Raw genomic sequence first — 18,494 nt, forward strand, 5'->3', positions numbered from 1 at the left:
GTTCTGAAGTCTAAAATCAGTATATAGGCAGAGTTGATTCCTTCTGGAGGTTTTGAGGGAACATCTCTTTCATGCTTCTCTCCTAGCTTCTGCTGGCTGTCAACAGTCCTGATATTTTCGTTGGCTTTTAAACACATCACTTCAATCTCTGCCACTGGCAGACATGGTGTTTTCCTTGTGTCTATGTCTTCCTTTTTGTCTCTTATAAGGATACTTAACATTGGATTTAGGGTGCACCATACATCCAGGGTGATGTCATCTTGAGATCCTTAACTATTACATGTGCAAAGATGCTATTTCTGAATAAGGTCACATTCACAGATACTGGGGCTTAGGACTTGTATCTGACTTTTGGGGGGTCACTCTTTAAATCATGACACAAGGGTCTTGTGGTTTTTAAACTATTAAAGCAATTTCTGCTACATCTTTCCGACTGCTTCTTTCTGTCTTCTGATTAGAGATACTATGTGGCAAGCTCTCGGCAAATCCGGAGGTTAAAAGGAGCGTCCCGCTCTCCTGTCATTTCCCACTTCAGTGAGACTTTATCAGGAGTGTCCACCATCAGAGCATTTGGACATCAACAGAGGTTTATCCAGCAATACAAAGAGGTGGTGAATGAAAACTTGGTCTGTTTCTACAATAATGTAATTTCTAACCGGTAAGTCCCATCAATACTTAGCCTAAGATCAATCTCTTCTTAGACATCTTGCTCACTGACTTCTAAACAGAGGGTTTTGTAATGGCATTTCATTCAAGTTTTAGAAGTATGTATTCATAAGACAAATATTTTCCAGTATTTAATGTACATTTAAATTGAATTGTATCTATTTATATTCACATGAATGGTACATACAATTTAATATGAAAAAGGTGCTATTAGAATTACTCATGACATAATTCTGCATGGTGTTTTATATTTTTAGAATATATTTTATTTGTATACACTGTTACAAAACAGTGTACACAAATTTTATAAAAAATTTTTGAATTTGAAATTATAATCTCACGTAAAGGAAAAATGAAATATTAAATAGTGGTTGAGCACATTTCAATTTTTAGAAACTCTTTTATCATATTAAAAAGTATATACAATTGGAAGAGGAATTGATTTTCCAATAGGATTTTTAAAATGCAATACATCATTTTAGCTGGTGTTATTTTGCTTTTAAATTCTGATCAAGTTTTAAAGCAAAGTTCTGCAAAAGTAAAATGCATTTTCATGCAGATGAATTATTTAAGTTATCATGGATGATCCTATGTTTGATTGAATTCCAAGTAAGTGGGGGAGAAAAAAGAAAGCAGCTCTTTCTGTTTAATCTCGATTTCCCAGGGGAGACAGTTAGTACTAAATGCACCGAAATTTTTCCATCTCAGTTACTCAGGAATATATTCCATTTATCACAGGTGGCTGTCTGTTAGACTTGAATTTCTTGGCAACTTAATGGTGCTTTTTGCTGCACTGCTTGCTGTGCTGGCTGGCAATTCTATAGATTCAGCAACAGTTGGTTTGTCTATATCCTATGCCCTAAATGTAAGTAAAAATGACTTTTGTGGTATATGGTATGTTTATAATCCAATTAATTAAACATTCTTCTTCTTTGCTTGTCTGAATTATATATTATTAACTAAGTAATGAGAGACAAATCTGGATTGCCCTGGAGGCTCATTTCCTTCTCTATCTTGCTAGTCGCAGGAAGCTAGCTCAGCAATTCTAAGTTAACTTATAGGAAGAACAGGCTGATACTCAAGGCTGAGTGCTAAAGGACCAGGAAATCCTGATGTTCCATAGTTACTCAGAAGTTTCCTGCTCTCCTGTCCTGGTGGATTTATAGAGTATTACAAGGGTAAGGTCCCTTTCCAATACAGCTGGTTTATCTCATTTGCTCAGCTTAAGCAAGAGATATGCAAGCTCTAGGGAGAAGATATGGCTGTTTCTCTTCGGCTTGTAAGTTTTTCCCTAATACCCTATTTGATATTACACAGCAATGCACTAGTGGTAGGATGCACGCTCCCTTTGTAAAATAACAAATGCCCTGAACTGCTTCCACATTATGAAGAAGATAAGTCTAGGTGATTGTGTTATATACTCTTGGTCCCATATCCAAAAACCTTGAGCCAGTTGCATTTCAGAATTCAGAATTTAGGCTGTTAGAAAGGAAATATGTACATAGCCATATCCAGGGCCTGGTTCAGAAGCCCATAATCAAACACTACTGCATATACCCACTAACTGGATTAAGCAAATGCTTTGAAGAGCCCCACATCAGTTCAGGCCAGGTGAGGTATCAATGGGTTGGCACCAAACTCAAGAAAAAACTGGATTGTACAAGTTTTTTGACTTTTAGAATTCTGTTCAAAGTTATACCCTTAGAGAACCTACATTTGGGAATAGAGTGAGAAGAAAATATAGATTTTTTTTTTCTTTTTAAGGGGAGCAGGAATAGTTAGAAATCTAGGAGAATCTTCCTTCTGATGGAAGGTAGTGAAGAATGCCAAAGTGTTTGCACACTGGTTTTTTTTTTTGTGATTTAGTATGCACATTTTTTTTTTGAGGCATATCCCATCAATCTTACATCATTCCTATCATTCCTTATACCCACTATGCACTTCTTGCATATATGCTGAATTATGGTCTATCTTATCCCAAGTAATTCCATTATTTATGATATTAATGAGTTTAATATCCTTAAACACAAATATGCATATGAAGAAATATGCTTATTTCTAGAGCTGCTAAATAATCAAAAGAAATAAAGTATATGAGATATAGGTGACAAGTTCTTGGCAGATTCAAGAAATGAAAAACAAACTTTAGAAAAAATAAAGTATTATTTATGTTCCAAAAAGCTAAAGAAACATGCATTAAGCTCTGGTTTGCTCCACCATACCCCTAGATAACTCATTCTCATCTGAATTTTGGGTAAAGAAAGCATGTGAAATTGAAACCAATGCAGTTGCTGTTGAAAGAGTTTGCGAATATGAAAATATGGATAAAGAGGTAAGCACACCTCCTGTATCCCACACTTGGGACTCGTAGGAGGATCACTTAAGTTCAAGAGTTCAAGACTAGCCTTTGTCAACATAGTGAGATTCTGTTTCTCAAAAAAAAAAAAAAAAGTAAGCTAGGTATGGTGCTTAGCCTTTAGTTCAAGCTACCTGGGAGGGTGAGGTGGGAGAATCCGTCTGCTTGGGAGTTCAAGGTTGCAGTGAGCTTTGATCACACCTCTAGCCTGAGTGACAGAGCAAGATCCTGTCTATAAAAAAAAAAAAAAAGTATGAGAAAAAAAGAGGTAAGCACTCCTAAATAATCAATAAATGGATTGGATGCAGGAGTAAGACATTGTAATGTACTATAAATTGACAATTAAAAACAAATGTTAAGCAAACCTGCATTTCCAAATTCATGTCATATTCAGTGTTTCAATGAAATTAAAACCAAAAGTGTTATAAAGTGGCCTATTATTCTATATATCACTAAAATAGAATAAAAATACTTCTAATTAAATTAGGATACACCCTGAATTATAAGATATATCCCTACTTCAATGAGTTATACAAATGCAAGATCATATCCTGTTTCTAAAAGGCACAGTGATTTGTCCCTCTACTGATGTGTGGTGTAAAATATACAACTTACAATTATAACTTTGTGGAGATTTTTACAGTGAGAAAAGTGTCTTAATATAGTCAACTCATAATTATTTAGATTCTGCACAATTTTCTAAATGAATTACATTTTATTACTTGTACCTTCTGTTTTGTTTACCCATCATTAGTATCTCCGTGAATGGGAAGGGAGAGGAGAATAAATCAGTCTATTTTGTTCCCTCTAATTAACTGTAATTTGGGAGGGTGAAGAGTTATTTCAACTATTGACAGAGTATAATATTTGAGTTTCTAAAATATTTTACTCATCTTGATTGCTTCTCCTTCCAACTTCTATTAATTAACAGGGCAGATGACAAAGATGACTTGGATTTCTGTTCCTTCTTCAATCCACCTAGGAAGCTATCTTTCTTTTTATCTTGTAACTCCTCCTCTTTCACTCATGAATCTGAGGAACAGGTACCTCCTCCAAAGAAAAATCTAACATTTCCCATTGCATTTTTGGTTATATCTTTTCCTGTTTTCTCTCAGATCTTACTCTATTAACCACCTCTTCTAATTCCCACTCCCCTGCAGTTCCTCTCAGCCTGTAACTATGCCAAAATATTTTCTGCATTCTCCAACTCCTACTTGAACTTTGAATTTTTCTCTGGATTTTTCCCAAGGTCTTGTCTTTTCCTTCTAAAAGAAATTTCATGAAAAATTAGTCTACCTTCACAATCTTCAGTTACCAATATTCAACTTGTTTAGTCTGTCATCTCATGGCTAATATCAAATATTATTTTTCTATATTTTCTAAATTTTGCTCATGAAATATATTTCTTTCACATTAGAAAAAGATGACAAAATATGTGTGTACACACATTTAAACAAACAAAAACCTTTATGTAATTCGATGCAAGTTGTGACAAATACTGCTGCAAAAACTCTTGACATGGAAGGATGAGTGTGTTCAAATAACCTTATTCAGCCCTCTACACCTGTTTCTCTGCTTTCCGTTACAGAAAAGTTCTTTTGCAAAGTTGCCTGTACTTGTTTTACTATTTCCTTTTCTCTGATTCATTTTTGGACCCTCTCCAAACAGGCTTTTGATCCCACTGTTTCCACTGAATCTTCCCTCATGAAGATCACAACTGGTTCTTTGTCAGTCCTCACCTACCTGACCTATCATTTGATGTTAGCCATCACTCCCTCTCCCACGAAACACTTTACCTCACTGCCCAGGCATCACGCAGTCTTGTGTGTTCTTTTACCTTGTGCTTCCTTCAGTATTCCACACAGGCCCCTGTCTTAGGTCTTGGGCACAACTAATTAGTTCCAAATAGTTATTAAACCCTTTGCCTAGAATGTTCTTTCATTGGTATCCACCTAGCCTTTTCTCTGACCATAGTCAACAAAGCCTTTCCTAAATACCCTGCTTTAAACGACACCTCCTCCTTCTCCCAACCCTGGCTATTTCTTGTCTTATAAAGCTTTATTATCATCCAACATGCTGTATATGTTATATGGTTCTTTTTGTCTCTTCCCACTACACCCCATAAGGGAAATAATTTTTATCTGTTTTTTCTCACTGCGGAACCTCCAGCAACTAAAATAGTGAATGACCCAGCAAACCTTCGAGGAATGAATGAATGACAAGCTGTCCTTGTCTCAGCTAAAATTTCAGGTTATCTTCAGGCCCTTAAAAGGATTTTAGAAAATTTTTTTCTTAATACCTTGATAGAAGATGAGAAGTCTTGTTACCCTCAAAATATTTATTTCTAATATTTTCTTATAACTAGATAAGTTTCATGTTGGTAACATTTAAAACTGTTTTCAGAAAATCATAATATCCATAAATATCTTTCATCATTATATTCATTTTTGTTACATGCATAAGAACTATTTTGGAGGGAGGGATTTTTAAATTATAATTGTTGTTTAAAGTATTTATTTTTTGTTTGTTTTTGTTTTAAGGCACCTTGGATAATGTCTAGAAGACCCCCATTACAATGGCCTAATAAAGGTGTAGTAGAATTTATTAATTATCAGGCTCGATACCGAGATGATCTTGGTTTAGCATTGCAAGATATCACTTTCCAGACTCATGGGGAAGAGAAGGTATCATATATATTTCATATGTTTTAGTTTCCCTTTTATCTGAATGCATTCATTGTTGAGTATAATATGATATTGAATATAAGGTGGTCTTTGTTACACAAAAGTAATAAAGACATGTGGTTGGGTGTGTACTGAATATATTTTCCCTCTATAAAAATTACATTCCTTAATTAAATTGCTCATATACTACTGTGAAACATAATTTTGGTGTACTTAGTTTTACTTCCTCTATAAATGAATTGCAACAATAAGTAAATCGTTACCCCCAACACAATAAATCCATATATTTAACTATTTGTATACTTAAAGACATCGTGTTTTCCAAAACCATTAGAGAGATGGGAAAATGTTTGAAACGCACTTTAGTCAGAACAAGCAACTTACAAAACTATTGATAGTATATGATATTAGTTTTATTTTTTAAAAAAGCAACCAGATACATTAGCAAAAATATTTTTGGAGCAGACTTATTTTTGGAACAGAAGCAATCATCCTGAAATTTTCATTACCCCCAATGACTTCAACAGATTTCTGTTTTTTTCTGATTTATTTTGTTAGACTTAAGATTTTATATTAGGGCAAACGAACCACTTTAATATTCTATCTGCCGAACGTTCCTATTAATACCAAGATGCAAATCAGCAACCAGAAGATATTGCTCTTTAGTTCTCGTGGTCGTAGGGAAATGTTTAAATCACTGAGATGTTTATGACAAGATGATTATTTTGGCCAGGAGTCAAAATCCTTAAACACTGTTTTGGCTGCCTATAATAGTTTTAATGCAGAGTTGCTTTGGTACGCCATGGAAATTTACAGACATTCCTTTGAATTTTCTAGTCTATCTGGCAAAAGATTCCAGTGCCCTATTTGTTTCTTTGCTTGTTTGTTTCAATGAAGGGAAGATAGAGAAAATCTATTTTCTGAAAATCTCAATAAAACCACTCATTATCATTGCTTCTTTTGCCCTAAACTTTAATGGGTAGTTTAGGGGTGGTTCAGGAATGACCTGGTTTTCCTGGGTCTGCTGGGGATCTTTGGTGAGAAAGTAACTAATTTATTCAAAACTAAAGGAAAAACACAGATTAGTCAGAGCCTTTCCAGCAAGTAAAGAGTATTTGGATAAAGACTGGTCCTTACAGGTCACCTGACATCTTCCATGCCCATCAAGGTTAGTCTTGTTGACAAAAATTGGATCCCACTGACCTGATACCTGAATACATTTGTTGCCAGTGCAAAGGCCTTGTTTCCTTACAAAAGTAGAGTTTATGATTATTTCATTACAGATTGGAATTGTGGGAAGGACTGGAGCAGGCAAATCCACACTATCAAATTGCTTATTTAGAATTGTGGAGAGAGCAGGAGGCAAAATTATTATTGACGGAATTGATATATCAACTATTGGACTTCATGACCTTCGTGGCAAACTTAACATTATTCCACAGGTAAAGCCTATGTTGCCAGTAATCTAACATTATTCCACAGGTAAAGCCTGTATTGCCAGTAATCTTTCTTAACCCACTCCAAGAAAATCTGTTTTCTTTTTTTTTTTTTTTTTTTTTTTTGAGGCAGAGTCTCACTCTGCCGCCCAGGCTGGAGTGCAGTGGCCGGATCTCAGCTCACTGCAAGCTCCGCCTCCCGGGTTTACGCCATTCTCCTGCCTCAGCCTCCCGAGTAGCTGGGACTACAGGCGCCCGCCACTTCGCCCGGCTAGTTTTTTGTATTTTTAGTAGAGACGGGGTTTCACCGGGTTAGCCAGGATGGTCTCGATCTCCTGACCTCGTGATCCGCCCGTCTCGGCCTCCCAAAGTGCTGGGATTACAGGCTTGAGCCACCGCGCCCGGCCTTCTTTCTTTTTAAAAATCTGCTCCTTCCAAATCTATAATTCATTGTCTGAAGCCATATCATTTTAAATGGAATATATGAAAAACTGCTACGTAATTGAACCCTCTTTAAATACCCTTATCATAAAGCATTCCTCCTAAGAGCATTTATCTATTTGAAAAACCAGTACATCTTTTTGATACAATTCCTTCATAATAGTAAGTACAAATAAAAATCAAACAAATAGATCAGACTGAAACACACTGATTTTTTTTGAAAAAAAAAAATTACTGAAGTTTTTGCTTAGTTGTTAGTTTGAGTGTAGAGTTTTGACTCTTTTTTACTTGAAGTTTAGAAACATTAAAAAAAAGAACAGTAATTCAGTTAGATCTCTTTTCTCAAGCTCTTTGATTTTTCCATCTGTGGAATCAAAGGAACTTGATCATTAAGGGGCATGCAGACTAACTTAAAAGTATGCCTCTTAAGTCAAAGATGAAATACTCAGCTGAAACTGGGTGCAGTGGCTCACGCCTGTAATCCTAGAACTTTGGGAAGCTGAAGCGGGTGAATCACCTGAGGTCAGGAGTTTGAGACCAGCCTGGCCAACATGGTGAAACCCCGTCTCAACTAAAAGTACATAAATTATCCGGCCATGGTGGTGCACACCTGTAATCCCAGGCACTCAGGAAGCTGAGACAGGAGAATTGCTTGAACCTGGGAGGCGGAGGTTTCAGTGAGCCAAGATTGTGCCACTGCACTTCAGCCTGGGCAACAGAGCCGGACTCCGTATCAAAAAAAAAGAAAAAAAAAATCATTGTACTGTCTTCTAAAAATATATTACAATGTCATATTGTTTAGACATATGCTTGTATTCATGCATTTACCTCAAAACAAATTTGAGTAAAATCTGGAATTCTGGAAGGGAAAAAATTAGTGGGAAAAAAGAGCCATCAGTCGTTCTTCTCTTACAGATAGAGTAAAATATAGTTTCACTAGGTATCTTGATATAGAATAAAGAAAACGAACTTAATCCTCTTTGAATTCTCTTCAACCACTAACTTACCTTCGTGTGGTGTGGACAAGAACTCTTTGGCTCTTCCAGCTCACTCTCTGTAAAATAAGAATACTAACTTCTATCTTTCTGAGTCGGTATACTGATTGATAATATTATATACATACTACTTTTCGTATTTATTGTATGTTATATCCTTGACTACATGGCAGGAATTATCATCATTATTTTGGTGCTTGTTATTATTTTCAGTAATAGGAATAGGAGAAAGAAAATCATGAGACTTATGATGACTTCATATGAATTATAGTTTATTTTGACTCTCTTCTGTTTTTGTTTTAAATATAAAATGAATTTGATGACTATAGTAGGTCTGATAATTTTGCTTTCTCCTGCTTTGTTTTCTGAGTCTGACTTTTAGAAATGTATTTATGCCTCATGACAGTAAGATTATGCGGGACTATTTTCTGCTCTAGCATCCTGTTTTATTTTCTGGAACCCTTCAAATGAACCTGGATCCCCTAAACAAATATTCTGATAGCAAGCTGTGGGAAGTGCTGGAATTGTGTCACTTAAAAGAGTTTGTGCAGTCCCTTCCTGAGAAGCTACTGCATGAGATTTCAGAGGGTGGTGAGAACCTCAGGTAAGCTGCTAAGAGCAGAGCTTGTCCAAGTTATTCATTCCAAGCTCTTTAGAAACTTGAACTGGCATCGAAGAGAAATATAGCTCCTGAGCCACCAGGGCCTGTTTAAAGTGCACCATGGCCAATTCCCTCTAAGGAAGAGAAGGAAAAAGTCAATTGTTGCTGCAGCCTGGGAAACCACTGGCTAAGAGAAAGGAAAGAAAAAATAAAGAACAATGCCCTATGAAAAGTCACTATTTAATTCAATCTTCTTTTGTCAAGACTGCTACTCTGAGAGCCTCGTTCCTAAAAAATGTTGTAAGGGGCTAGTTTGCCTTCACCGTTGTTTGTTGCCTTAAGATAACCCCCTTCATGTGACCAGAGACCCAAGGAAAGTGAGCTAGATCCCTGTAATGGCCTGCGTGGCAGGACTCCCATCACTCCTTCTTTGATCACTTTCTCCCTACCCCTCTGTGTTTCTGCAACATTGGTCTCCATGCTGTGTCATGAGTTTGCCAGGCCAATTCACACCTACCACAGGGATTTTACATCTGTTGTTTTCTTTATCTGGAACAAGTTTTTACTGGAAATCTGCATGCCTCACTCTCCATGTCCTTCAGTCCCTGTCTTAAAATTTCTCCTGAGGATTTCTTTGGCAAGCCCATCTAAAATGCCCACCCCACACCCACACTTTATACCCCACTTCTGTGTGTTTGAATTCTTCTTAACACTTATTATATACATATTATCCATGAAATTACTACATATAATGTTGCACCGTACTCGTATACCCCTCCTACTATGATTTTTACTCAATTATCTTGCTTATTGCTTTCTGTGTCCCCCTGAGAATGCATCTGCTACACAGAGATTTTTGTCTGTTTTGCTCATTGGTCTAAAGTCTGGCACTCCCTGAGTAAATATTTCTTGAATAAAAGAACAAATGAAGTTGTGGGTGAAAGAAAGAATGAATAGTGGTACCATCAGAATTTTAAAACATGAGGTGTGTTACCATAAAGTCCATTGTTGAAATTATTATTATTATTATTTTAACAGCATGGGACGACGGCAGCTGGTCTGTCTTGCTCGTGCTTTGCTTCGAAAAACAAAAATTCTCATCTTGGATGAAGCAACAGCCTCCATCGACTTTGAGACGGACAAGTTGGTGCAGACCACAATCAGGAAGGAGTTTTCTGATTGCACCATCCTGACCATTGCTCACAGACTGCAATCTATCATTGATTCAGACAGGTGTGCTTGCTTTCTTTTCAGAAATAAAATCATTTCTGCCAAGATAAATATTGGGTATATGAAACACACTGATTACTTGCCAGTCATAAATAATTATATCTGTGCTGAGAGATACAAAGTTTTCCCTAATGATATAAGAGGTATTTTCCAAAATAATTGAAGGAAAAGTTAAAGCTAAAAGAATATTAGAGAACTTGATGTAGTTCCTGAATTAACTAGCACCTATATGTTGAACTGAAATAACTCATACACTGGTCTAAACTTTATATTAGCAGGATCAATAAAATGTGAGGTGGAAGACTGTAGGTTACCTGACGCTATTCTTTTCACATTTCAGGGTGCTTGTTCTAGACTCAGGAAGCATTGTGGAATTTGAAGCACCTCAGAATTTGATACGTCAGAAAGGACTTTTCTATGAAATGACAACGGACGCTGGAATAACACAAGAATCAGGCACAAAAAATAAATTACTTTAGCTGTATGTTAATTTGCATAATAAAAAATCACAGCAGTGTATTAGTATTTAAAAAGCAAAGATGTCACAAGAACTGAAAACCAAACACCGCATGCTCTCACTCATAGGTGGGAATTGAACAATGAGATCACTTGGACTCGGGAAGAGGAACATCACACACTGGGGCCTATCATGGGGAGGGGGGAGGGGGGAGGGATTGCGTTGGGAGTTATACATGATATAAATAATGAATTGATGGGTGCTGACGAGTTGATGGGTGCAGCACACCAACATGGCACAAGTATACATATGTAACAAACCTGCATGTTATGCACACGTACCCTAGAACTTAAGGTATAATAAAAAAAAAAAAAAAAAAAAAAAAGCAAAGATAGAAGGAAAATGCACAAGGGCAGGCCCCTGCTATGAGTTGGCACACACTCTCATAGGCACCAGTTTCTTTTTTTGTTTGTTTATTTGTTCGAGATGGAGTTTTGCTCTTGTTGCCCAGGCTGCAGTGCAATGGCGCGATCTCAACTCACTGCATCCTCCGCCTCCTGGGTTCACGCGATTCTCCTGCCTCAGCCTCCTGAGTAGCTAGGATTACAGGCACCTACCACCATGCCCAGCTAATTTTTGTATTTTTAGTAGAGCCGGGGTTTGGCCATGTTGGCCAGGCTGGTCTCGAACTCCTGACCTCAGGTGATCTGCCGTCTCAGCCTCCCAAAGTGCTTTGATCACAGGCGTGAGCCACGGTCCTCTGCCAGCACCACAGTTTCTAACCATGCTGGGCTGTACCTAGACTTCCCTCTTCCGTTCGTGCTTGCCTTATTCATATTGGCCAACATGCTAAGTGCCACTTGTCCTTTAAGTCCCTGACTTCACTTGGGAGTTCCCTTCTCAGCGTGTCCCCTGATCTTCCCCTCTGCCCTCCAGTGTGATCTAGACGCCCCTTTTCTGTGCTCTCATTAGCCCCGTGTGCATACCTTTATCATGGCAGGGCTCACACTCTATTTTAATTTTTAAGTCTGCTTTCCCCTTGAAGGCAAGTGACCAGTTTTAATCATCTTTGTATGTTATGTTCCTACCATCGTGCCTTTCACAAAACTGATGCCCAACAAATGTTTGTAGAATGAATAGCTAGACATTCTAGGGTACTGTATGTACTTATTTATATATAAACTGATGTGGGCTGGACACTGTGGCAAACACCCATAATCCCAGCATTTAGGGAGGCCGAGGTGAAAGGATAGCTTGAAGCCAGGAACTTGAGACCAACCTGGGCAACAAAGTGAGATCCTGTCTCTACAAAAAATAAGTAAATATAATGAAAAAAATGAGACGGGCATGATAGTGCACGCCTGTAATCCCAGCTACTCAGGATGCTGAGGTGGGAGGATTGCTTGAGCCCAGGAGTTCAAGTTTGCAGTGAGGTATGATACACCATGGTATTCCAGCTTGGGTGACAGAGAGACACCCTATCTTAAAAAAAAAAAAAAAAAAAAAAAAAAGTTTTAAAAGTATATTTTGAGCTATTGTACAATTTATGAAATGATGAAGAAATCACAGAAAAAAAGTTATTCAACTGCTTTTTGGAAAGAGTAATTATACATTAACAGATTTTTTTATAATTGTTTAGAATGTTTTATATTTTTATTATTTACCTTTGAGTAAAAGAAAAAGCCTAGTATTTTCTTTGGAACACTATTTTTTGGTTAATATACCAACCTCAATGGGATATTTTATTACATTTATGAGAGGATTGTTGATTTGTAGTACTAATCAGATTTAAAGGGCTTTTTCTTTAGTAGTTTTGTTTAAAAGAAGCAACATTATGTCTCTGAATTGTCCTTCAAATTTAAAGTCTTTAAACTTCAATAAAATTTTCTTTCAAGAAGATTTTAATAAAATAGTTTAAAATGTTCTTTAAAGCCCATCAACCTTTTCTTTTGTCCTCCTTTCTTCCTCCCTGGGCAGCCCTGTACAACCTTGCTTCATTTCCTAAGGGTGTTTATGAAAAGTTACCTTAAGCTAGAAAACTTGTATTATCTAAAATCTCCTCCCTTAAGGATGTTAGCTGCTTGAAGTGTTGTCCTATCTGTACAATCCCTGAAGTGCTTTGTAAACATTGAATAAATAGCTGTTGAATTATATTAAGAAAGGAATCAAAATACTTCATTTGTATGAGTTAAAAGATGTTTTAGCTCCCTATTCCTATAATTTTAGTAAATCAGAGAAGCTGCATAATTTTAAAATCTAATGGGAAATCAACAGTAGCCTGGATAAATTGTGGTATATTCACATAATATAATTCTATCTAGCTATGAGAATGAATGTACAACAGCTACTGTGCACATTAGGCAATCTGATGAATCTCACAAAGAATGTTGAGTGAAATAGCCACAAAAGAATATTACTATATGACTCCATGATTCTAATTATATAATTTTTTTAAAAGGAAAACTAATCTATACTATTAGAAGTTGGGATACTGGAGGGGGCGGAGCAAGATGGCCGAATAGGAACAGCTCCAGTCTCCAACTCCCAGCGTGAGCGACACAGAAGACCGGTGATTTCTGCATTTTCAACTGAGGTACTGGGGTCATCTCACTAGGGAGTGCCGGACAATCGGTGCTGGTCAGCTGCTGCAGCCTGACCAGCGAGAGCTGAAGCAGGGCGAGGCATCGCCTCACCTGGAAGCGCAAGGGGGAAGGGGATCCGTTTTCCTAGCCAGGGGAACTGAGACACACAACACCTGGAAAATCGGGTAACTCCCACCCCAATACTGCGCTGTAAGCATACAGGCATTCCAGGAGAATATATCCCACACCTGGCCGGGAGGGTCCCACGCCCACGAAGCCTCCCTCACTGCTAACACAGCAGTCTGCCGCGATCTATCCGCAAGGCAGCAGCGAGGCTGGGGGAGGGGTGCCCGCCATTGCTGAGGCTTAAGTAGGTAAACAAAGCCGCTGGGAAGCTCGAACTGGGTGGAGCTCACAGCAGCTCAAGGAAGCCTGCCTGTCTCTGTAGTCTCCACCTCTGGGGACAGCGCACAGCTGAAGACCAACAGGGAAAGTAGCGGGAGCTGGTGCAGACGCGAACGACTCTGTCTGACAGCTTTGGGGAGAGCCGCGGATCTCCCAACGCGGAGGTTGAGATCTGAGAACGGACAGACTGCCTGCTCAGGTGTGTCCCTGACCCCTGAGTAGCCTAGCTGGGAGAAATCCCCCACTAGGGGCAGTCTGACACCCCACACCTCACAGGGTGGAGTACACCCCTGAGAGGACACTTCCAAAGGAAGAATCAGACAGGTACACTCGCTGTTCAGCAATATTCTATCTTCGGCAACCTCTGCTGCTGATACCCAGGCAAACAGGGTCTGGAGTGGACCTCAAGCAATCTCCAACAGACCAACAGAGAGTCCTTCTGACTGTCAGAAGGAAAACTATCAAACAGGAAGGACACCTATACCAAAACCCCATCAGTTCGTCACCACCATCAAAGACCAGAGACAGATAAAACCACAAAGATGGGGAAGAAGCAGGGCAGAAAAGCTGGAAATTCAAAAAATAAGAGCGCATCTCCCTCTGCAAAGGAGCGCAGCCCATCACCAGCAACGGATCAAAGCTGGTCAGAGAATGACTTGGACGAGAGGAGAGAAGAAGGCTTCAGTCCATCAAACTTATCAGAGCTAAAGGAGGAATTACGTACCCAGCGCAAAGAAACTAAAAATCTTGAAAAAAGAGTGGAAGAATTGACAGCTAGACTCATTAATGCAGAGAAGATCATAAACGAAATGACAGAGATGAAAACCATGACACGAGAAATACGTGACAAATGCACAAGCTTCAGTAACCGACTCGATCAACTGGAAGAAAGAGTATCAGCGATTGAAGATCAAATGAATGAAATGAAGCGAGAAGAGAAACCAAAAGAAAAAAGAAGAAAAAGAAATGAGCAAAGCCTGCAAGAAGTATGGGATTACGTAAAAAGACCAAATCTACGTCTGATTGGGGTGCCTGAAAGTGAGGGGGAAAATGGAACCAAGTTGGAAAACACTCTTCAGGATATCATCCAGGAGAACTTCCCCAACCTAGTAGGGCAGGCCAACATTCAAATTCAGGAAATACAGAGAACGCCACAAAGATACTCCTCCAGAAGAGCAACTCCAAGACACATAATTGCCAGATTCACCAAAGTTGAAATGAAGGAAAAAATCTTAAGGGCAGCCAGAGAGAAAGGTCGGGTCACCCACAAAGGGAAGCCCATCAGACTAACAGCAGATCTCTCGGCAGAAACTCTACAAGCCAGAAGAGAGTGGGGGCCAATATTCAACGTTCTTAAAGAAAAGAATTTTAAACCCAGAATCTCATATCCAGCCAAACTAAGTTTCATCAGTGAAGGAGAAATAAAATCCTTTACAGATAAGCAAATGCTTAGAGATTTTGTCACCACCAGGCCTGCCTTACAAGAGACCCTGAAGGAAGCCCTAAACATGGAAAGGAACAACCGGTACCAGCCATCGCAAAAACATGGCAAAATGTAAAGACCATCGAGGCTAGGAAGAAACTGCATCAACTAACGAGCAAAATAACCAGTTAATATCATAATGGCAGGATCAAGTTCACACATAACAATATTAACCTTAAATGTTAATGGACTAAATGCTCCAATTAAAAGACACAGACTGGCAAACTGGATAAAGAGTCAAGACCCATCAGTCTGCTGTATTCAGGAGACCCATCTCACATGCAGAGACATACATAGGCTCAAAATAAAGGGATGGAGGAAGATCTACCAAGCAAATGGAGAACAAAAAAAAGCAGGGGTTGCAATCCTAGTCTCTGATAAAACAGACTTTAAACCATCAAAGATCAAAAGAGACAAAGAAGGCCATTACATAATGGTAAAGGGATCAATTCAACAGGAAGAGCTAACTCTCCTAAATATATATGCACCCAATACAGGAGCACCCAGATTCATAAAGCAAGTCCTTAGAGACTTACAAAGAGACTTAGACTCCCATACAATAATAATGGGAGACTTCAACACTCCGCTGTCAACATTAGACAGATCAACGAGACAGAAAGTTAACAAGGATATCCAGGAATTGAACTCATCTCTGCACCAAGCGGACCTAATAGACATCTATAGAACTCTCCACCCCAAATCAACAGAATATACATTCTTCTCAGCACCACATCGCACTTATTCCAAAATTGACCACATAATTGGAAGTAAAGTACTCCTCAGCAAATGTAAAAGAACAGAAATTATAATAAACTGTCTCTCAGACCACAGTGCAATCAAACTAGAACTCAGGACTAAGAAACTCAATCAAAACCGCTCAACTACATGGAAACTGAACAACCTGCTCCTGAATGACTACTGGGTACATAACGAAATGAAAGCGGAAATAAAGATGTTCTTTGAAACCAATGAGAACAAAGATACAACATACCAGAATCTCTGGGACACATTTAAAGCAGTGTGTAGAGGGAAATTTATAGCACTAAATGCCCACAAGAGAAAACAGGAAAGATCTAAAATTGACACTCTAACATCACAATTAAAAGAACTAGAGAGGCAAGAGCAAACACATTCAAAAGCTAGCAGAAGGCAAGAAATAACTAAGATCAGAGCAGAACTGAAGGAGATAGAGACACAAAAAACCCTCCAAAAAATCAATGAATCCAGGAGTTGGTTTTTTGAAAAGATCAACAAAATTGACAGACCGCTAGCAAGGCTAATAAAGAAAAAAAGAGAGAGGAATCAAATAGATGCAATAAAAAATGATAAAGGGGATATCACCACTGACCCCACAGAAATACAAACTACCATCAGAGAATACTATAAACGCCTCTACGCAAATCAACTAGAAAATCTAGAAGAAATGGATAATTTCCTGGACACTTACACTCTCCCAAGGCTAAACCAGGAAGAAGTTGAATCCCTGAATAGACCAATAGCAGGCTCTGAAATTGAGGCAACAATTAATAGCCTACCCACCAAAAAAAGTCCAGGACCAGATGGATTCACAGCTGAATTCTACCAGAGGTACAAGGAGGAGCTGGTACCATTCCTTCTGAAACTATTCCAATCAATAGAAAAAGAGGGAATCCTCCCTAACTCATTTTATGAGGCCAACATCATCCTGATACCAAAGCCTGGCAGAGACACAACAAAAAAAGAGAATTTTAGACCAATATCCCTGATGAACATTGATGCAAAAATCCTCAATAAAATACTGGCAAACCGGATTCAGCAGCACATCAAAAAGCTTATCCACCATGATCAAGTGGGCTTCATCCCTGGGATGCAAGGCTGGTTCAACATTCGCAAATCAATAAACGTAATCCAGCATATAAACAGAACCAAAGACAAGAACCACATGATTGTCTCAATAGATGCAGAAAAGGCTTTTGACAAAATTCAACAGCCCTTCATGCTAAAAACGCTCAATAAATTCGGTATTGATGGAACGTACCTCAAAATAATAAGAGCTATTTATGACAAACCCACAGCTAATATCATACTGAATGGGCAAAAACTGGAAAAATTCCCTTTGAAAACTGGCACAAGACAGGGATGCCCTCTCTCACCACTCCTATTCAACATAGTGTTGGAAGTTCTGGCTAGGGCAACCAGGCAAGAGAAAGAAATCAAGGGTATCCAGTTAGGAAAAGAAGAAGTCAAAATGTCCCTGTTTGCAGATGACATGATTGTATATTTAGAAAACCCCATCGTCTCAGCCCAAAATCTCCTTAAGCTGATAAGCAACTTCAGCAAAGTCTCAGGATACAAAATTAATGTGCAAAAATCACAAGCATTCTTATACACCAGCAACAGACAAGCAGAGAGCCAAATCAGGAATGAACTTCCATTCACAATTGCTTCAAAGAGAATAAAATACCCAGGAATCCAGCTTACAAGGGATGTAAAGGACCTCTTCAAGGAGAACTACAAACCACTGCTCAGTGAAATCAAAGAGGACACAAACAAATGGAAGAACATACCATGCTCATGGATAGGAAGAATCAATATCGTGAAAATGGCCATACTGCCCAAGGTTATTTATAGATTCAATGCCATCCCCATCAAGCTACCAATGAGTTTCTTCACAGAATTGGAAAAAACTGCTTTAAAGTTCATATGGAACCAAAAAAGAGCCCGCATTGCCAAGACAATCCTAAGTCAAAAGGACAAAGCTGGAGGCGTCACGCTACCTGACTTCAAACTATACTACAAGGCTACAGTAACCAAAACAGCATGGTACTGGTACCAAACAGAGATATAGACCAATGGAACAGAACAGAGTCCTCAGAAATAATACCGCACATCTACAGCCATCTGATCTTTGACAAACCTGAGAGAAACAAGAAATGGGGAAAGGATTCCCTATTTAATAAATGGTGCTGGGAAAATTGGCTAGCCATAAGTAGAAAGCTGAAACTGGATCCTTTCCTTACCCCTTATACGAAGATTAATTCAAGATGGATTAGAGACTTAAATGTTAGACCTAATACCATAAAAACCCTAGAAAAAAATCTAGGTAGTACCATTCAGGACATAGGCATGGGCAAGGACTTCATGTCTAAAACACCAAAAGCAACGGCAGCAAAAGCCAA

The 18,494-nt window shown here is 38.5% G+C and overlaps 1 protein-coding gene across 1 annotated transcript; it reads left to right on the forward strand.

Moving 5' to 3' along the window:
• The first annotated feature begins 1,924 nt into the window (after positions 1-1,924).
• Positions 1,925-10,888, forward strand: LOC115896157 (canalicular multispecific organic anion transporter 1-like). The gene is made up of 7 exons (XM_030926566.1): positions 1,925-1,945; positions 2,927-2,998; positions 5,563-5,706; positions 6,990-7,148; positions 9,016-9,182; positions 10,218-10,412; positions 10,750-10,888. Exons 1-7 carry the CDS (start codon positions 1,925-1,927, stop codon positions 10,886-10,888), a joined length of 897 nt encoding a protein of 298 aa, XP_030782426.1.
• Positions 10,889-18,494: the final 7,606 nt, after the last annotated feature.

The sequence above is a fragment of the Rhinopithecus roxellana genome, unplaced genomic scaffold (genome assembly GCF_007565055.1).
Source record: "Rhinopithecus roxellana isolate Shanxi Qingling unplaced genomic scaffold, ASM756505v1 contig5508, whole genome shotgun sequence".
Taxonomy (NCBI): Eukaryota; Metazoa; Chordata; class Mammalia; order Primates; family Cercopithecidae; genus Rhinopithecus; species Rhinopithecus roxellana.